We start from the raw sequence: 21,607 nt of genomic DNA, 5'->3' as shown, positions 1-21,607 counted from the left end.
GCATTGTAACGTCCTCAAATAAAAAAAACTCAAAACTAGAAAGTTAAATATCTTATCGAAAGCTACAATTTTAATATAAATTTTATTTTCATCTGATGTCGTATTAAAGAGTTATAATTTTTCAAAGGCTCAGTCTTGTCATGACATAAACAGTACTGTCACTCCAGTAAAAGTAGGGTGACAAAGTTTTCTACGTCGGAAAAAACATTTTATGTGACAAATGTTACTGCGGTAATGCATATGGCGTGAAAATATTATTTGGGTGCGTCAGTGACACTGGGGCGACCAAAAGGGTTAGATCCATAATTTTTTTAGAAACGATTACTATTAGAATATTTAATAAAAAGGATTAAAAAAGTGCATAAACTTAGAATCGGGCAAGGCAGTGGCTGGTGATTTCCTGGCTGATAGGCTGGCCTTCGCTCATTTCGTGGTACACCCCTAGCCCTAGGTCCTCTTCGAATTCCCCTCTTCTAGAGAACACATTAGGTGTCCAGATGCGCCGTTGGAGGCCAAGTGCAGGTGCTCGACTGCGTGCCTGAGGAAGAAGAGAGGGGTACTAGTGGCTCCTTGCTGGCGGTAGGTGAGCTCCGCCTTCATCTTGTTTGCTGATGTCTCACATGCCCAGATGCCCCTAACTCACATCCACAAATCGACTTGATCTCAAGTTTTGAACCTGAACAGGTAACATGTTTCAGTTTTCATAAGAACCTGCAGATTCTTAGTAAAGCTACCCAGAGAGAAGAGCAATGTGGTGTGTAACATCTTTTCTCCATTCTTTTCTGATCAATTTAGCTACTAGGTGTTCTATTGCCGATAGCTTGTTGTCCAGACGGCCTTTTATAGGCAGCTCAGAAAATCAATGTGACCGGCAGTGGTTGTTCCACATTATTATTTTTTAAATAAAAAGAATTAAGAAGCATTGACAATTGTAATAAACTAGGGTGTCATTACTACAATATTTTTAACCGTGGCGGGCAAGCCAATCGCCTCGGAGCAAAGGTCACAGTTAATCGTGGCCTTAACCGAGGCGGGCGCTGTAAAGGAACCGCCTTAGTTAATACGATTAACAGAGGCAGTTGCCTTAACCAGACCGCCTTGGTTAATACATTAGAGGCGATTTTTGTAATTTGCCCGCCTTTTTTAACTGTATCCAGATTAAAAAAAACCTTTTTGAATTTATTTTCGAATTTGAAACCGAAATTTATTAGATTGAAACATATACAAAGCAAAAGACATACATATAAAGGATAACCACATATATTAGATCCATTCATATGTCGTCTTTATTATTGCATGGTCCATGTCACACACTAAGTTCATATTACATGAATGTACACAATGTTCATAAAAAGCACATCTAAATAATGTTTACTCAAAAAATATCTGGCAACATATAGTCGTTCATAACTAAACCGTTGGTTCTCCAGTTGCGTAGCTTCTCGAACTTCTCCTCTCTCGCTGCTCGCTCCCGGTATAGAAGAACTATCCGTCAACATGACAACATTGATCGGTGACAAACTTACAAATGTCAGTTACTGTTTGCGTGATGGCCCTTTGATCAATCATTTCCTTTTCCCACCAACTTTGGGATTTCTGTAGCTGCCGCCAGCTATTGTTGAATTTCCCGCAAGTCCTAAGGTACTCACAAGCATAGCGCACTGCATGCATGATGAAGGTAATACATGAAAATTACGACGGGTAGTAGTATCCATACAAGACATCCATCAGTAGTAGTAGAACTAAAGGCAGGAGGAGTAAGTACCAGGAATTCTCGCCTCACCGCTAGTTTGTGGCCATACTTTTGTTTGTCTTTCTCGGACCTCCAATCATAGCAGTTGGGCTCTTCCACGTACTTTCGGTAAGCGGTATACGGAAACCACTAGTGTCAACAACAGATTTGGTACGTACTCTGAGTGCATGAAAGAAGGTGTGTCATCACTTACTATCGCAGGACGCTTTCGAAATGCTTGTACCCATCTTTGTTCGAATCTCACAAAGAGTCGAATACGACAGCCTTTCCATCCTGAGGATAGATCATAAATACAATCCAGTGGCCCATGACGCTCAAGCTGTACCACTGAAACAATATTGATCTCAAATCTTCAAATATGAAAAGTGACAAACGTAGTAGCTATTGCAAGTATCGTTTTGACTTACCCAAACTGGTGGGCGGCAAGGATGCACCATGGTAGTGTGTTACTGGTTACTCTTTGATTTATCATGCCACATGGTAAAGCCAAAAAAAATATATAATGGGACAGCAAATAATATCACTAATAAATCAAGGATAAAATTAATTGTGGAGGACTTTTGCGTGACAGTTTAGATTTATGTATGATACCCTTCTTAACACTTGTATCATGAGTATCGTTTAAAAGTATCATAGAAGTCATAGGGATAGTATCGGAAAAAGGCTTTGGCAAAAAAGCAAAATAGGTGCTCTTAGTATTTTATTGGTCAAAATTTAATGTTCAACCTTCCTCAACCTTCTGCAGCCGTGCATTTAGTTTTCCTCTAGGTCAAAATTTGATGTTCAATCTTCCATAAGGTTCTTGACCAGTCTCTTTGGATTCAGGAATTTCTGGAACGCCCCTACCATGCTATGGACATGAGGAACATTACACGCGTAGCATCATGTTTTTCTTCTTGTCTTGTTTCCTGATTCTTCACATGCCCAGAGATAGCCCTCGATGATGCGTGTGGTTGCATCAGTTTTTGTAAGAAACCGTAGTTTCTGAAGCCACACATATGGAGAAGGGCAGTGCAGGTTACCTGGACTCTTCGTTCTTTCCATGGTCATATAGCTACTAGACGTCTAGATATTAGACATTCTTGTCTATCAATATAGTTCTTGTCTATCAATATAGCCTACCAATTTCTCCGTGTAAATAGCTGACTGAGATCCAGATGTAGTTATAGGCAGCCCAGCTCAGTAATGCTTGCTAACCTTTATACTATACCATGTCATCAACATCGAAATATAATTTTCAGAAAAAAATGCAAATGCAATGATGTATGATAAGAGACTGGGTCACTCGATGCTTAGAAATATATAGAGAAAGAAAATATAATTTTCATGCCATTGTGTTCAACATCCTGTTATTATCGAGGAACAATGCGGTGGCTTCGTTCCAAGCTTGTAAAACTTCTAGGACAACCTCGACCCTTGTTGGGATAGTGTGTCTCTAGCAACTGGAGTTGTTTAACTTGCATGTCTGTTCGTCACTGGCACAGTTTCGTACGACAGGGCATAGGCTCATTGGTAAGCTCTGGAGTTGTTGCCATGGATTCATCCATCCCTAGCTGCACCATGAATCTCAACACATTAACAATCACCAGCATAAATGGCCTTAATCATATGTATGGTGGTACTTTCTAGTTACTTAGACAATCCCCCAATCATAAATTCGCAGCATGATGCCCTCGCAGATGACCTACAGCCCATACACAGATGGCTTGCATGCTATCTGCCTCCTTATTGTTGGGTGAATGTGATCATCGTAGACGCCGAAGAGCTTGCTCGTGCAGTCATCAATTCATCATCAAGTGTGGAGAGATCAATCTGCAGCATCACCATGGCGTGGTGTCGGCATGCACTAGTGCTTGAGGCCGAGCAGCTTTTGCGGGCCTGGCCTGATGATCGGTGGACAGGTGATGGGAAGAATAATAGTGGTGGAGGAGACACAGATGGGCGACAAACAACTGTTGCACCCTTCATTGAATTTAATTAATTAATAAAAATTGAGATATCATTCCACCTATTTGGTACTAGCCCCACCTATTCTGGTACTTCCTCCCACTTTTTTTTTTTTTTTACTTTGGAGTACTTTTACTTTGGTACCTCCTATTTTTATATCGTTCGATCTCTCATGATACATGGTCCATATTTTTTCCAACCATTGTAAAATTTCTCCATATGAGTTCAAACTTCAAAGCACAAATGAAAAACTTGCAATTTAAATAGCAATTAATGGTTCAATTATCTTTTGTGTGCCCCACTAAAAAAAATCCATCTTGGTTCATGTAAGGAGCTAGTTCTTTGTGGAAATAAATTGTACAAAAGTTCCCGCAAAAAATAAGTTCAATTTCTATAAATATTTGTCTAGCTAGGTGTGTAGGCAGAATCCACTAAATTTGGGATGCAGGTAGTAACTATATGTTTGCCTGGCACACAGTAAGTAATAATATAATAATATGCATGGTTCTAGCAGTCCCTTTACACTTTCTCGTTCTTCAAAGGGAAGTTCCAAGAATAGCTGCCTATGGCACGCTGGATTTGCTTTGAATGATCCACTTTCCGAAATGGTTGCCAAATAAATGAGCAGCCAAATCCATCATGCCAATAGGCAATTGGTTGTTATATTTGCAACTTTCCTTTCAAGTAAGAGAAAACGGGGACTACTCCCTCCATCTTGGAACTGAATCCCTATGGCACGCTGGATTTGCTTTGAATGATCCACTTTCCTTTTGCCTAGGACTGGAGGCTAAGGTTTCGGCCCGTGGTGGGCTTCCTGTTATCCATGACAGTTTTTTAAAAACATCATCTCCAATGTGTCACACATTAACAACTTTTTTGTAGTGTACTACACAGAATCTTTTGTGAGGCATTTTCAAATTGGCTCGGAGGTGGTTGGACTGCCTGCCCACCTTGGTTAATGACTGCTATTAACCGAGGCGATCATTTTTTATTAACCAAGGGGGTCACAATCAACTGCCTTGTAAAATAAATTTACTGAGGCACTTAAAAAATAACCGACTCATAAAATCTATTAACCGTGGTGGGCTCTCCAAAAATTTCCTCATTTTTGGTGGTGGTTAATATTGCCAAGGCCCAGCAAAAAACCCATATCCAACGGGTCATATATAAACAAATGGGAGCTAGGGTTTCCCTCACTCAGTAGTCTCAACCTCCCTCAGCCCGACACCGCTCCCAGCCTTGACGCCTCACTCAGCCCGATGCCCGTCCCCATCCCTCCACTCTCTCCTATGTCTCCATCTCCCTTCACTCTCTCCCTCTCTGTCCCGCAGTGGCTGCAGCCGTCCATCTTCCCACAGCATGACGGTTCAGCGACCGTCCCTCTCTCTCCCAACAGTCATCCCTCCCAATCATGCTTCTCACTCACCCTCACCTCTCTCTCTCTCTCTCTCTCTCTCTCTCTCTCTCCTCTCAATCGTCGATGACGGTGGCGGATATGCCTCTCCCTCTCCTTTTCCATCGAGTATCGCACTACGGTGTCGAGGATTAATTTGGTGTCAATATTTTAGTTTCAGATACACATCCACCGACCATTTTCTGGTGATAAGCAAAACCAATTCTTTATTTGGCAGTTGTTCTCTATTTATGGGCGCAAAAGAGGTCGACAAATAAATAGCTATTTGCATTGCCCACCACGTCATTTCCATGTATAAATTTAGTGGCACATTACTATTTCTGGATTTGGAACTTATCTATTTATGGGCGCAAAGAGGCACACACATACAAAAAACTATATTCATTACCCACATCATTATTTTTTATTACAAATTTACTCTGAGTCATTTTGTGCCATGTGAGTACATATACAATTACTTTTATAAAGGGAATGCCTCTTCTGGTTTGTTCGACTGCGATGAGTACAGTATGTCCCAACTTCCACTACTAAAAAAAATCTTAATCAAGGTGTTTTCAAAAAGCCTCCGAGGCAGTTGGGCCGGTGGTCCGTATCGCTTAATCGTGGTCGGGCTGCCAGCCAGCAACCGCCTCGGTTAATCATTAATTAACCACGTACTATAAGGCCTATTAACCAAGGTGCTTACCCTAACGCAATCGCCTCGCAATAAATTAACCAAGACAATTGCATTCAGCCCATCTAGGCCCCATAATGAGTTCATAATATATATTGCGAGCACATAACCCTAACTCTCTCAATCAGTTACCCTCTGTCGCCTAGATGCCCCCTCCTATCGACGTGTCTTCCTCTCTCTCCCCCTCCACTCTCTCACCTTTGGTGGTCCTCTCCCCATCCAGATCTCGGCGGCGTCCCCTCTCTTCTCCAACCCGATGCCTGGTGCCGCCTCCTCCCCTCATGGATACGACGGACGCGGATGATGGAGGCAAGATTTGGTGGTGTGGTGGCCGGATCCGGTGGCGTGATAGCTGGATCCGGCCTCCCTGCCGCAGTGCTCCTACTCTCCCTCCCCTGAGCTCCTCCACCAGCGTGCAACTGCCTCCTCCTCCCTCTACCATGACAGGTGGCACGGGCGTCGTGAAGTTTACCGCGGTGGTGCAGGTGCAGTGGCGGCGCTCCATCCCCCGAGCTCCTACACCGGCGTGCGGCTGCCTCCTCCTCTCTCTAGCATGACAGGTGGCGCAGGCATGGCAAGGTGGGCCGTGGGGGTGCAGGCGTCGCGGCGCCCCTCCATTCCCCGAGCTCCTCCACCGGCACAGCTGCCTCTTCCTCCCTCTAGCGCGATGGCGGCATGGGCATGGCGAGGTGGGCTGCCACATATCCAGCTAGATCTGGCGGTAGCGTGTCCCCGGATGGGCTTGGTGGGCCTCATCAATGGGCTCTACAGGCACTATCGACTGGCCCCGGAAAAAGTCCGATTAACCATGATTTTTGGTCTGAGGTGTTTTGGATGCCTGGCTCAGTTAATCCAAAATACTTGCCTTGGTTAAAATTAATGTAAAGTGTTCCTCACCTTGTCCTCATGAGAAGTATCACATCATTATTCCACCCTTGATGAAAACTACCATCCGCCTAATCAGGCACATGTAAAACTTTTTGTGAGAATTAAAGGAAATGTCAAGGATATGCACTCCCTAAAATTAAAACGAGTTCATCAGAATAGGGTCAATAATATGTTCATGGTGACATGATAGCTAGGGTGCTGGTTACATAATTATATTTTTCTGGTCGATCTCAGTTGCAGTTCTCTGTTTCCAATAGTAGTGCGATGCTACAGGTAAGGGTTCAACTTTGTAATAGACTTTGTACAACCATGGTTAGAAGAAATAAAGTCCAAAGGCTATTGAGGTTGTGAGCTCGCCTACTAGTTCTTTATATACTCATCAGATGTCACGAGCAGTTACCGTGCACTCATTGTCCCAAATTCTAACATACTCATTACTTCACTATTGACAGAGAACTACGGCAAAGGCGGCAACCATTCCAATGACGGCGGATGCCCTATGGGTGGCGAAGGCCTTGGAACCTAGCGAAGAGGAAGTGGATCATGTCGGCTCGCTTCTGATCGACTAGTTCTGACTGGACGACGATGAATGAAGGTGGGTTAACCGGCGACACGTGGTGTCAACTCTCGCTTGAAGCGGGTGAAGATGGCACCAGCAGAGGTTCACAGCAATGGCGCACTAGCTAGGGGCAGCAGAGACTTTATGACTTCCACTAACCGAATCTGGCCATTTTTAGAACATGCTGAGAAACAAGGATGTGCTAAGGTCGTATTTTTTTTTATTTCTTGGCAAAATTTGCTGTTTTGGTTGTATGTTCTCCTCTTTTTTGAGGTGTGAATCTAAGTGCTCTTGTATTCTTTTGGCTGTGTATATCTTTTGTAGATATAGGGACCGGATTAAAGAAAATCCATTATCTTAAAAGAAATGAGGCTCAAAAGCTTGCGCTCATTTTCCCGTTTGCCAGATTAGATTATAGGACACAGCATAGTTTCCCATGTAAATTGTTTGCTATATTTAAACGTGCTCATGTTGTGCCATTCTAGACAGCACGAAGGTTGCTTGTAACACTGCTTAAATATGTGCCAAAGCATATTCCTAGAGGAAAAAAAAACATCTCACAAAGCCTCAAGCTTTTCTGCAGCTAGTTTCCATTGGTTTGCATCTTGGAATTGTCCATCCATCTGGAACCGAATGGAAGGTCCATCCATCTTGGGAATTACTATTTTCTTGATTCCTTTCTTTTCTGCAGACGGGATAATAATCGAGAACTTAAGGTCATTTATTGGTGTCATCCGAACTTGTAGGTGAAGATCTCATAGTCATCTAGTGCAGAGGCAACATCTTTACCAATAAATACTAGCTATAGCTTCTGATGAGGAAGGAGATGGCTAGGGGAAGCAGGGGAACAAGAAAAATATTACTATATACCATGTCAATTGCCACCAGTATGGAATGGGATGCAGTGGGAATAATCTGTATTTTTACTCTAAATGGGCATCTATGTGCTAAGTTGGGCTAGATCCATAGCCTCCATGTGGAGGCATACGTCAGAACCGTGGCATGCCAAACCATTGCCAATGCGCGGCCCATGATAGCACCTACCATGCCAGACAATGAGCGCATGAAGAGGGGATAGAACTTCTAGAGCTGGGTGTTGCACTCTTCGGTCATTCAGTCTTAGTTACAAAGACGGACCACGGACAAGGGTGCTTCTCTAGGGGCAACATGGCAAACCACCCAACAATGCACCACTGTTCCATCCCATTCATGCCACCATTTCATATTGCAAATGTTATGTCAGGCCAACATCTAGGACATTGGTGTTGCTTCCGAGAATTGGTCCAGTGCACTTCAATGTGGTGTATCATATCTGGTGTTTGTTTTTAGTTTTTTCATGACAAGTAGTCCTTTTTATTCATGGTGTCACGACCACAATCTCAAATAGCCTTGAGTGCCAAAAACCGCCAAGAAAAGGGGTTAAACCGCCAAGGAATCCCTGACCACAAATTGTCAAGCAAACACACTCAATGATAGAACGAAGCTAAGGGAAATTAGTTTTCTTGGCGGTTCTGGCACTCAAGGATGATTTCCTTCAAGGCTGGCCGTCAAGGAAACTACGACCAGACTTATTTTGCATCTCAAGGAAGCACCTAGAGTGTGCGCACTATTAAGTAGATTTGTTTTGGGAGCAGTGTTTTTTGCTAAACACACCCTGGCTCCTTAAACTTTTGGTAATTCTATTTTAGTGTTTGCAACTAAAAAATTGACCATTTGGATCCCCGAACTAATAGTGCACTCAAGTAAGGGTCCAATTCTAACTACATCACCGCTAGATGCCTACATGGACATGTGGATGAGGCTAGATGAAACTTGAAAAAAAAATCCTCCATCCATCTGTCTCTCCACTCCTGCGTTGTCGGCTCACATTTTGTTTACTGATCATGGCGATACCTAATCAGTGATGCTTTTCTTTTACCCACGTCACTGATTTTACATTAGTTATGTGTTTTAATTCCATGTCACTGATTAAGGTATCTCCTTTATGTTGTTTTGGCATAGTGTATCATATGCATAGACTAATAATTATTAAAACCTTCTATATAAGGATCATGGTATCATGCTTTTGGAGGACACGATAGACATAACATCGAAAAGTTTGTACAGCACGCAAGTCCAAGTTGTCAAATCTCGGTCCAAGTTGACATAACTCAGTAGAGGATCTCAATATCTATGATAGCAATAACTCGCAGAACTGATCAAGAAAAATTGGATGATAAGAATTCAAAGGGCTGGATGCCCATAATGAAATTAAACCAGATTTCAAATCAACAATAAGGTTCATCCATTTTTCTTCGCTTAAGGCCTAAAATAAACAAATGTTCCTTTTTTTTTTGGTTTGCCTTAGGGCCTAAAGTAAACAAATGTACTTCTTTTATCATGGCGCGAATCTATGCATGGGTGTCGCTACTTATTGGCCTCCTGTGCATCTTTATATTAACAGCAGTAAGTTGCCCTCATTGCACAACTTACTATATTGGTGCTCCAGCAGATAGTGAGTCAGAAGAGGTGCACTCCTTACTCTATTGGTGCTCCAGGAGGTGGTGAGGGAACCCTAATTAGGTAGCAATGGTGTGGACATCACCACCTGAACTTTGATTACTTTAAAATGAGGGAGTGCCCAAACTTGGTGAGCACAAGCATTGCGTTCCAGGCCTTGGGAAGACGGCACAAGCATGAAGTGCCAAGTTTGGAGAATAGGGGAATTGGGAGAGGAAGGTGGCATATGTGTTAATGAACGATCGAGGCCCAGGGCCTGGACGGGAAGCCTAAGCTTAAGCAAGGGTGGTCAGCACTACACAAGTACACAAAGCAAATGTTACGTACTCACTGTTTCCACTTAGGGCTCGTTTGGTAGGCCTAGTTTAAGTCCCGGAATCATTCTGGTTGGCTGAAGCTTATAAAAATTACATAACCATCCAGCTGGATTCTTCAAGCAAACAGCTGGATTCTTCGAGCCCTTAATGGACATATTTTACTATTACAAAAAAGCTCTATGCTGGCGGTGAATTTTTTTACAGGCGGTTTCATTTAAAAAACGCATGTGAAAAGAAATCGGCGGGCTAAAAATTATATTTCTACAAGCGGTTTTTTAAGAAAACCGCCCATAGAAATAATTTGAAATTGATTTTTTTAAGGTTTTCAAATGACCTCGTTTGAAAAATCTATCCAAATGAAAGTTGTAGATCTCAAAAAGTTATGAAACTTTGTAGTTGATAATTTTTTTCATTTGAGATAATCTTGTCGTCGAAAACTACGTTTGAATTTCTTAAATTTGAAACTTAAATTTTGTAAATGACCTCGGACGGAGAAACTACCAATATAAAAGTTGTAGATCTTAAAAAGTTATCAAACTTTATAGTTGACAACTTTTTCATTAGAATCCATTTAGGGCCTCAAATAATCAATATATTTTCGGTTTAGGATAATATGTCTAATATATACACAACTGAGTAATGGGTGGAGCGGTAGAGGAGGCTATGCGCGAGGGCGAGGTCTCGACTTCGATGGAGACGGGCGGGGCGATTAGCAAGTTGGCCTTCCCTCGGATTAAAATCTTTTTTCCTATTTTTAAAAGTCGATTTCGTATTTCTAGAAAAATATTTCCACTGGCGGTTGTCTAAGAGAACCGTCAGTGGAAATCTATTTTCTACTAGCGGTTGTCTTAGCAAACCGCCTGTAAAAATAGATTTCTATATGCGGTTCTCACTTAACCGTCAGTGCAGAGATTTGTTTCTAGTGGCCCCTACCACTGGCAGTTACGAAAAACGTCTGTAGACATGTGTTTGGAACCGCTTGTACAGAACATTATTCTGCTAGTGTTTATCAACTTATAGCTAGGTACCAGATTCCATACTCATATATCATATCAAGTTGCCAATTTTGCAATAGTAGTTCATACTCAAATTATTTTCAGTTTGCACTCATCCAATTTATACTCCATGTACTGCTGGGATAAGGAACAGTTATTGGCAGGTAGGTGGAGAACCAATAAACTCTCAACATCCAATGTGACTACAGTTGGCCAGTTGCCAATAAATAGATTACCTCCTCATGGAGTGCCAATCATGACCAACAAGAATGCTAGAACATGAGTGAGACAAAGTGGGGCGTGTCCCAAGGAGTGAGATGCAATAGGAATTTGAGGGATGGCCAGTAACATGAATTCGAATCTCCATTCTGTGTATCACTGGCTGCGACCATCTCCATTTCTGTGGGAATCTCAATAGTCAGCAATGAAGCTTTGTGTCTTGGAAGATGTACTGGCTTCCAAAGGCATCTAAGCATGTAGGCTACATACCATCATGTGAAAAAAACATATTACAGACGCGTGTTCAGGGTATTCACAGACGCTCCAAGGCGCCTCTCAGGAATACTGCGTCTGTAATAACGACTTATTACAGACGGACAGTTGAGCGTCTGTAATAGTACATTATTAGAGACACGCTTTATTGACAAGAGTCTATGGTAAAATAACGCTTGTCTATATAATTACTTAACTACTGACGCGTGTTAATATCACACGTCTGTACTTGCGCTGATAATCACAAAAAAATGGACTGTTCGCATATAATCCAAACTCGCCCATAATACATCAACACAACACAGATCAACTAAATTAAGTTCAAATTTTCAAATGTGTCAACACAAAGTTCAAATTTTCAGTTGTTTACACAATTAACAGTACACAATTATGCATATGCATAGGCGCAGGTCTCAAGCAGCAGCTAGGACAAAATGCACCCTTACAATAGCATCACAGATCATCAATATACTATTGTTATTGTGATCATCAATGTAACTATTGTTGATGAGGCCAATAGCAGGGTCATGAAACGGACCATCTGGGTGGATGATCAACTCCAGAATGAATTTGGAGATCCTCTCTCTAATATCGCCCATGCGGATAACCGTTTCTCATGACTTATATGTTTGGACAGTTTTGTGCTAGTGCTCAGCGGCAACATGACATTCAGGAGAGACTCTATCGTCTTGAGCAGCAGGCTGGTATTGTCTCCTCTCCTCCTCCACCATTTGTGCCTCCTCGTGATCCTATTGCGCTTTTATGATGAGGCTTGCCAAGCCTATCCGGATGAGCCTACTTCTCACCCCCATGGCAAAGGAGTGGCTGCTCCTGAGGATGAGGAATACCGTGAAGAGGACGATGATAATGATGACGATGAGGACGACGATGGCGACGATGAGGACTTCGATATTGAGTAGTTGTTTCTTCTCCTTTGCGGCCTACCCCTTTTGGCACTTGTTGACAAAGGGGGAGTGTTAGGCTTTGATCTTTCATGTAATAAGATAGATGTTCCTTGTGTGCTTAAAACCTCTTAGCTTGTGTCACTACAACACAAACCCCCCTTCAGCATCGGATAATTTACAACGCACACATGTACCGAGTCCGGCTCATGTACTCCACTTGCACGCCCCACGTCAACCAAAGAGAAAAAAAACCCTACCCAAGAATAAATTGGAGAAACTGCCAAGCATCCCATCCTCACACAGTCCCATCTGCAAGTTCTTGGCGTAAATCCCTCTTCTTCCTCTCACGTCTTGATCTTTTAGGCAGCCATTCCAACATCAACCAACACTCGATCCATCCATTCGTTTTGCTGAAAAATTAGATCAGGCATGGAAAGCATAGCCCTCGGTTGTGCAGCAGCACGGAGCGACGGCGGCGGTGGCTCCGATAAGCACAGTGCTGCTGGCGACAGAACCCCGATGGCCAACGGCGACAGCGATGGCTCGCAGGTGCGCACTGCCGATGGCTACAAAATCCCATCGGCGGCGGCGCCGGCGGCGGCAGTGGCGCTTGATGTGTGGTGGTTAGTTATCTTCCCCTGCTTTCAGATCCCCATTCCCTGTTCACGTGAATTCATATTATTCCTCTGTTTCCTTGATTAGTTGATTACATAGATTGTACTTTTCCAGTCTGTGTGTTTGCCTTGTCTTGGTCCATGTGGTTTGTATTCGATTCATATTTCCTTAGATGAACATAACCCAAATTAGTGTTGCAGTTATGAACCGAGATGGAACCATCACAAGTACCTAAATATTTCTTTAAGGGCTTTCTATTACTGAATAGAGAAGGAAAAGGAAAAGGAAAACGTGGCTCACGTTACCTTAAAAAACTGCTCAGATTTCTGTATATCTACTGAATTGTGTCAGAATTCTTGCAAAAGAAGTCCATGCTGTAAATAGTGTAGATCAAATATTGAATTTGTATACAGTATCTACTTTCAAGGCCAATCTAGCTGTTACTGGGGAAGCACACCACGACAACCATCTCCCTAATGCATGTATTTTAGGTGCAGTTCTTTAATGTGGATAATACAGATCGTTGACCATATCTCTTCTTATTACTTGTCTTTGCATGGTTGTGTCACATAATTAATTACCAAATGATAATTAAAGACTTACTCCCTCTGTCCCTTTTTAATTGTCGCTTACGCTTCCCGAAAAACAACTGCCGGCAATTATATATTTAAAAGTATTAATATTTATAATACATAATTAGTATTATTAGAAAGATCTTTGAATTTAGTTTTTTAACAAATTTATTTGGAGATATAAATGTTGCACGTATTTTCTACAAATCGAGTCAAATTTGTGGCACACACCAACGGCGACAATTAAAAAGAGACAGAGGGAGTATATCAAATTTCAGGCGAGCAATGCAATGGAAATGACATATCAGTTGTCCAGCGACCTTTAAGGCCTCCCAATTATGAGCAGACCTTGTGTACCCTTTCAGCTCATACTCAAGAGTTTATTTTTTCCTAGTATACTCGTAACTAACTTGCATTTTTACCTTATGTTTGCTAAATTTTAATATCTAACTAAATTATGTTTTTACCATATGTTCCTTTTCTATTGGTTTGCATTGAGATTCCTTACCTTTCTCACATGAAAAATGGATACTGTGAACCATTGGAGAGAGATGGAAGCAACTCAAGTCATATGTGAAATCAGTTTACATTGATATGCGGCATAGACTATATATAAGAGCAAAAGATTCCTTGGAAGGCCTTAAAAATTTCACAAGATCCCTCTGTCAAGTATCACAACTAGATAAGGATTTTTCACATGAACACTTTTCTATATTGTCCTTTCATTAATTTTATCATCATGTAAATCTAGAATCTAAATGCTTATGTGATTAATTTCTACTAACTAGGTATATAGAATTATACATGTATCATTATAACTTCAGAGATCAATAACTAACTTACTTTGGAGATATGCTCATTAGAATTTTACGAAATCTGCAGTTGCAGAGGTGCAGTAGTGGTTGTGGCGTAGCAGATATGATGTTTATTCTTCAAAAGAACAGGTTTGATCAAATTACTAGAAGATTAATCCTTAATGCTTTTCCGAAAGTACGATTGAAGTAGTCATGACTTTATAGTTTCTGGATTTTAATTAGAACTAGTTTTCTTGATAATTTTGTGAATTTCATGTAGCATCTAAAAAGTTTCATATATATAGGGATGTTTGTTTAAGAGTATTGTACCCAAATGCTTTTATAGTTACTATATTTTTGCTCTTTTTTCCTTGCAGGATTGATGAAATGGGAAATTGTGATTAATGGAGATCATCTAGGAATAATGACTCCGTGATATCAAGCTAGTGCCTTTTTTCCTTGTTTTCTTATTATTCACTCTTTGATACTTGAGAGTTTGAGAGGCACTTATACTATTTAGGCCCCCTTTATCCTAATCCTGGATCCGCCGCTGATTTTAGCCAATATCCAAATAAGGCTAAAATAAACAAAACATCACAACACCAAACCAAAAATTCCTTAGGGGCCAGGATTTCCTTGAGTGCCAAAATCAGTGAACCTACAAGGTAATTTGTGTCCTTTGCCGGTTCCATTCAGCCTCCAAGCAAATATGCAACTTCCTTGAGTGTTATTGTGAACCACCAAGTCATTTTCTTGTGTGCTATTGCAAATTTTCGAGGAAATCATTTAAAATTCAATACTTTATGAATTTTAAATGACCTTGGATGGAGAAAAGACCTAAATCAAAGTTGTAGTAGTCAAAAAGATCTTAAACTTTTCAGTTCAAATGTTTTTCATTTGAAATGGTTTAGGGTGTTTAATATGCATTACAAAATTCATTAGACTAAATAGAAAAGAAAGTCACAAAACCTAGACTGAATACAAAAGATATGCATATCCGCAATTTATTCACAAATGACTGCAAGAATTGTGTCATGCAATGCTATTGCCAATGCAGTGGCTCCTATTCAGTGGAAAGAGGAATGGGGTTCTCCAGCTGGGTGCAGTACACTCCCGATCAAGTACGGAAACAGACCATGGACATGGTGCTTTGCCAGCAGCAACACAGCAAGCTAGCTGACTAGGGTAATGGCAGCGGCCGGGACATGGCAGATCAATGTGACAAGGGGTTCAGTGCAGTTCCCTGTGACGTCATCTAGTTGGTTTAACAAGAATGTTCAGACCATGCTGCTGCAGCAAATCCCGTTGTAGCGATAGATTATGTTAGCTAATGATGTTTAACAAGCTGCAATCCTGCATGAAGATTACCACAGGGAGATCGCTATCCGGTCATGGAGTGAGGCTTTTTTTGTCGTTTTAAAATTTGAATTCATGGACAAAGATGGGTACAACAAATTCAGGCATTGTGAACACAAAAACGGTTCTATAATTTTGCAGGCAATCGGATACCAATATGGATGATAAGGATATGGCCATGTTTGACTTGGACACAGCATCTGATGAATGAAGTCTCTCAAGCTGTTTTTTTTTTGGAGCAGGAGGGGCAAGGGAGCCCCTACTGAAGTTTTATTACAGAAATAAAAAAGTACAGATTACAAAAGCGCAAAAAGTAGACTTCATTCAAAGCAGTGTCTCTGAAGCTGTTGAGGCACCATTCAGGGACAGCATCAGTTTCCATCATGTATATATCTTTTTCGTAATGACACTGGAAGTAATAATCAGACATGTTTGTGGTTTTTTCTTTCAACGGGGAGAAGGAATACAATCTGATGGTCTAGCGGTATCACCTAGCTAAAATTTTAGTAAAAAATCATAACTGTGTTTGGGTCCAAAGCAATGCGACACTGCTAATTATAAGTTGCTGTGATCATTTCTACAAGCTCGTCATGAAGAGCACAGTTTGTAGCCAGAACACCACCCCAAGGGTAGATGATTCTGCGCCCTGTCTGGTCAGCAGCAAAATCCAAAGGTTCCCCTCTCCAGTCACATGTCTGTCAGTTTTTTCAAGTTACAAAATCAGCATGGTTATAATGTAAAAGATCAACACAAGTATAGAACAAAAGGACACTTGCTATATATTTGTATTCCAGGATTAGTAAATAGGGCATACCTGCCCTCCAGCTTCCTGAACACAAATTACCCCAACTGCATGGTCCCAAGCCTACGTGAACAGCCAGAACAGAATGGGTCAATAAAACTGCTAAGTAGGCCGACAAGTTATTTTACTTGTTATCCAGTACAACAGAAAATTCATGCAGAGGACACCTTGATTTGTTTTTCGGCTCGTGCTAGGAGGATAAAAACTGACATTCTCCCGGAGGCCACCATGAGATACTTGGACAAGCTAGAAAGCAGCAACAACAATATGAGCATATATAGCATGGTAAATCATATATTAAGAACTCATTAACCAGTATAAGATAGTTTCTTTCATCCTAACATACTATTGTAGAAAGTAAAGTAATTTACGGCAGCAGAAGAGTGCAAGAAACTATTGGTTCTATTCTAAATATTGATGGAAAACTATTAGCAAACAACAGAACACACTATCCATTGAGAATTAGGACAAGGATAAATAATTGCCAGTCCTCGAGAAGACTTCACAAGAACCATGTTTAAATTTTTTAGAACGTAAACAACCATGCACATATATTTTTGGAGGAAAATTAAACAAACCTGCCACCACAAGAATTTTGGAGAAGAATTCTATTCTCATCTCTGGGATCAGATTGATCCATTGTTGAATTGAAGTAGAGAGACAGTGGCATCATATCCCATGTATGGCTATCAACAATGCAGTAGCGTGCCATGTGTGCAATTGAACAGGGATCAACAAAGCATCTCTTCCAAGCATCCAGTGCTGTAGTGAACTGGTCAATCTCAGAAGACAAGGGCCTAGACCAAGTGCCACAGCCTACATGAGACACCATAAGGATACCACGACCAGGAGGGGCTGCAAGGGATTCATCATTGTTTTTGTCTGTGATGCCATCAGTCCAATTCGGACATCCCATGACTCCTACTGCTAACTTTCCATCCACCACAAGAGCCAAGCCCACCTAATAATAAGAACCAAACCAAAAAGCTTCTTATTGGATGAATGAGAATAAAGAAACAAAGTGATCAAGATCTAATGCTATGCAACAGCGACAGCCTTGGTATTCAGACATGCGAGTCTGTCAAACCTCATAAAAAAACATCCACAGGCATTCTCATCCACAGTTAATCAATGATTTGTTTCAGTAATGGCCTCTGAGAAACTGCAAACCTTGAACCCCCAAACTTATAATGAAGCTCACAGTGGTGATTATATTTGTCGCTTTTGATGCATATGTCCGAACTAACAATGCTTTAGGTAGAGATTAAAGGAAAGTAAAGAGACAAACTACACTGAGTTCCATGCTTGTTCAATGTGCATAACATTTTTGTGCATACTGAAATTTGCAGCCCATAACAAATTGTATGCTTGTGCATTTCATAAAATGGCTTTGTTCCACATTTCAGTCATTTACGTGGTGATAAAAATATATATAATCACGAGCCATATGCAGCAAATTTCTCCAGAGAGACATACCACATACAGGGAATCATCTGCTCCTTTCAAGAAACTCTTAGTACCATCGATCGGGTCAAGCACCTATAAAACCTCAGCAACTTTACTATCTGGAAGCAACTTTTGCAGATCTGGACATATAATAATTATGAAACTTACACAACATACCCAATAAGTAGCGGGATTTGGATCGAAGGAGACAGCATCCTTGCCTCCTCTATCAATTGCGCTCAACACATCAGCATGACTTAATGGTGAACCACTGTTACTGACTCTTTCTGCAACAAAACTTGAAATTGACTCAACAAGTTCATTACTATTGCTTTCATCAGCATTCAACGACCGTAGGCATGCCGAGTCCTCTTCTGCCACCAGAGGTATTGATGGAAACAATTGCTGTAGCTCTTCCAACGACACACCAGCATACAGGTAGTATCAGACAAAGATGCAAATTGCAAAACAGAACCTGATTGAGGAGCTCAGCTATGAATTACCAAAGCTAATAAGGGCCTGAACACCAAAATCAGCAATTGTTACAGGAGTTTCGTCATTCTTTTCAAGAAACTTCCTGTCACCTGAAAGCAGCGATGCCTTCACCTGTCATGGCAATCGGCAATTTCAACCAGCAAAATTTAGCTGAGGTTATTGGAAATATTTTCAAAGGTATCTCAGGCAAATATCTAATCCCAATTTGATGATAGCTCAGAAAGTTTAACATTTGGGCGTATAAGATTTTGTCTCTGAACCCCCTGTGTGATGTGTCTTGTTGTACTCTTGTAGTCAGAACCTATTTCGGTACTCTTAGTCCTTGTTTAGTTCTCACCCTAAAGAAATTTCACTCATCACATCGAATCTTTGGACACATGCATGGCGTATTAAATATAGATAAAAAATAAACTAATTACATAGTTCGGTTGGAAATCACGAGACAAATCTTTTAAGCCTAGTTAGTCCATGATTAGCCTTAAGTGACTACAATAACCCACATGTGCTAATAATGGATTAATTAGGCTTAATAAATTTATCTCGCAGTTTCCAAGCGAGTTATGTAATTAGTTTTTTATTAGTATCCGAATACTTCTTTCGTCATCCTACAAAATATTCGATATGATACCCAAAAAATTTTCGTACTCCAACTAAACAAGGTCTTATTACCACACCTGACTATAAAGAAATAGAGTTTTTGGTATTTGCACATAAAAGGCCATTAATAAAAACATTAGTTATTCTCCAATCTATGACTAAATAGCAGACCTTATAGTCTTTTATGATGACTAGTGGATAGGCACGTGCGACACGCACGTGTGTACCATACAACTTTATTCATAGAATCATGGAAAAAAGATTACATACACACCCAATAAATTGTTTCAAAACAAAAGTATAAGAAGGATTGAGAAAACATGTGTGTTCTATCCCTACGCCTTGAGCGGACTGCAGGATTCAGTGATATGCAGTTTTGCAATTAGCAAGATTTAATTTCAACCTTGCAGTTTCGAAACATGGACACAAAGAAGATTATATGCACCAACATGAGGTCCATTTGTTCCTAGAATTCATAAGGGTAGAAGCTTAGAGATATATACGGGTTATTATTCATGAACTACCATTAAATGTCTGAACTTTGCAGTTGAATAATCACCACACCTGTAAAATGTGCTGAGCGTTGGGGTTGATGACAACAACGACAGCCATGGTGGTGTTAGCCAACAGCCAGCTCGCAGATGTCGGCAAAGTCGGCCTCCCAGCCAAGCCGCTGCAGCAGGTCGTAGAACTGGGGGCACAGTGCCGGTGATCGGTGCGAAGCCCGGGCACGGTAGGAGGATGTTGACCCCTGAAGTCCCGCCGAGCACCGTGGTGATGGGCCTGATGGCGCATGTCCCTTCCACCGTCATGACTCATGAACACGTTGGCCTCGTGGGTGCAATGCCGCGCGCGTCAGGTAGTTGGCGACCGCTCCGTCCGCCATGCTCGACTGCGTCGTGCACCTCTCGCCCTTGCTCAACGCCGCTGCGGCCCACAAGACGTGATTCTCGCCCAGGTGCGGTTCCTCTTCCACCAGCCGGTTCCTACTCCCTCTCATTGCGGCGCTTCTCGCCTTCTCTGCGGAGGCGGATTAGGACTCTGGCGCGCTCATCTGCTCCTCCTGTGACATCATCCAAGACGCCGGCGGCGTGGAGTTTGCCCACCAGTCCACCTTCAATGACTCAGGGGGACTCGATCCCTGTGTCTCCTCCCTCGTCCGCAACAATTCTGACTCCGCCTACAGCGACCGGAGGCCCCCGTGAGCCGGCAAGGGACGAAGTGCAGAGCGGAGGGTGCGATAGGCTCCATCCATGTGAAAGGAAGTGCGGCGGTTTCGCGTAGTAGGCAGGGCAGCGTGGGACGAATTAAAGGTCGCGACTGGTGAGGAAGAAGGCGTTGTGGGTCGCGAGGATGGTCGTGGGTACGCGGGCGAGCCGGTAAGAGAAGGTGCCGGTGTCAAAAATTTTGACGTGGATCGATCGACTGCCGGTGTTAGGTGTGGGATGCTTCATAAAGGGTTCCACAAAAAGTTTTTTTGTTGATTGAGAAACACTTCTTGACGGAGTGAGAGTGCTCACTAATTTATTAGTACTGCACCGTGAAGGTGGTTAAAACTCCCACGCTCAAAAACTCACAAAGCCGTCGATGAATAATAACTCACATCGACACATAGGCGGCAGGCTCGCTCGACGGAGGCGACAGCAGCGGCGAGCTCACGGTGGTGGGAAGCGAGCTCCGGCGAGAAGGGTAGCATGCACAGTTCATCATGAACGACTGACGATGGCGCCGCCGCTGCCGCCACTGCCACCCCGGCCGCCGCTTCTGCCCTGTCAACAACGACGACGGTGGTGAGCTACTGCCGCCGGTTCCCGCTCTAGCTGTAACAACTGACACTACATGGATCGCAAGTTCTTTCTATGTCTCTGCCGAGGGAAGGACTGGAACAAGTAATGAATTACCTTACAGAGAGGCGTGAGGGGGGCAGCCTGCACCTGCACCGCTGGACGACGAGGACACGTGGCAGTGGAAGCCGCAGCTGGAGGGCGAGCGGCATGTCGATCGTCTGAATTCTATCAAATGCTAAACGTATAGCACAGTTTGTGTGATGTGATGTTGCCGGATGATGGAGCAAAAACCAAATGGGGGATTCTGTCGTAGAAATAACTGCTTTGGCAGATATAAATGATTTGCTTGATGCTCAGATGCTGGGCGTCTTGGTACATAGAGTTGGTGCAACGCCCTCCATCCTCAAGAAATTTGTATGGTCCATCTCGCACTTGCTGGAATTATGTGATTATGCCGTACTGAAATATTATATGTTTCTAAATACTTCTGTCTCAGGTTAAATTACTTGTCCCTTTTGAAGACTAGTGTACATATATATTCCGCATTGCATTTATATTGGGATTAATCAGAAGATAAGAAAAACAGTTGAAAACGAATAGCATCCACAGGCGTAAACTTTGGCAGAAGACAGCTGAGCCTCTCAGGGAGTGCGTATCATAATATGTGGTCCAGCTAGGTATCCTGGATGGTGTGGTTACGT

At 42.1% G+C, this 21,607-nt stretch overlaps 1 protein-coding gene and 1 long non-coding RNA gene across 2 annotated transcripts; one reads left to right on the top strand and one right to left on the bottom strand.

Annotated features, from left to right (window-relative positions):
- Positions 12,643-15,912, top strand: LOC110430039. Its single transcript, XR_002447233.1, has 3 exons — positions 12,643-13,065; positions 14,512-14,573; positions 14,801-15,912. It is a non-coding gene; the product is annotated as an uncharacterized LOC110430039 (long non-coding RNA).
- Positions 16,081-21,275, bottom strand: LOC8069528 (putative PAP-specific phosphatase, mitochondrial). The gene is made up of 9 exons (XM_002439264.2): positions 21,021-21,275; positions 20,723-20,888; positions 18,531-18,633; positions 18,205-18,440; positions 18,058-18,120; positions 17,160-17,542; positions 16,749-16,827; positions 16,594-16,644; positions 16,081-16,474 (listed from the first exon to the last, which is right to left on the bottom strand). The coding sequence occupies exons 1-9, from the start codon at positions 21,113-21,115 to the stop codon at positions 16,331-16,333; spliced, it is 1,320 nt and encodes a 439-aa protein (XP_002439309.1). The 5' UTR covers positions 21,116-21,275; the 3' UTR covers positions 16,081-16,330.

This window comes from Sorghum bicolor, chromosome 9 (genome assembly GCF_000003195.3).
Source record: "Sorghum bicolor cultivar BTx623 chromosome 9, Sorghum_bicolor_NCBIv3, whole genome shotgun sequence".
Classification (NCBI taxonomy): domain Eukaryota; kingdom Viridiplantae; phylum Streptophyta; class Magnoliopsida; order Poales; family Poaceae; genus Sorghum; species Sorghum bicolor.
This window is presented reverse-complemented; position numbering and strand designations above follow the sequence as displayed.

Excerpts from the sequence above, each read along its gene's own strand:
- LOC8069528 (XM_002439264.2), bottom strand. The coding sequence starts at position 21,115 with ATGCCGCTCGCCCTCCAGCTGCGGCTTCCACTGCCACGTGTCCTCGTC. Across the intron at positions 20,889-21,020 it reads CCCTCACGCCTCTCTGTAAG|GGCAGAAGCGGCGGCCGGGG; the intron begins GTAATTCATTAC and ends CGTTGTTGACAG. Across the intron at positions 16,828-17,159 it reads CAAAATTCTTGTGGTGGCAG|CTTGTCCAAGTATCTCATGG; the intron begins GTTTGTTTAATT and ends GCTGCTTTCTAG.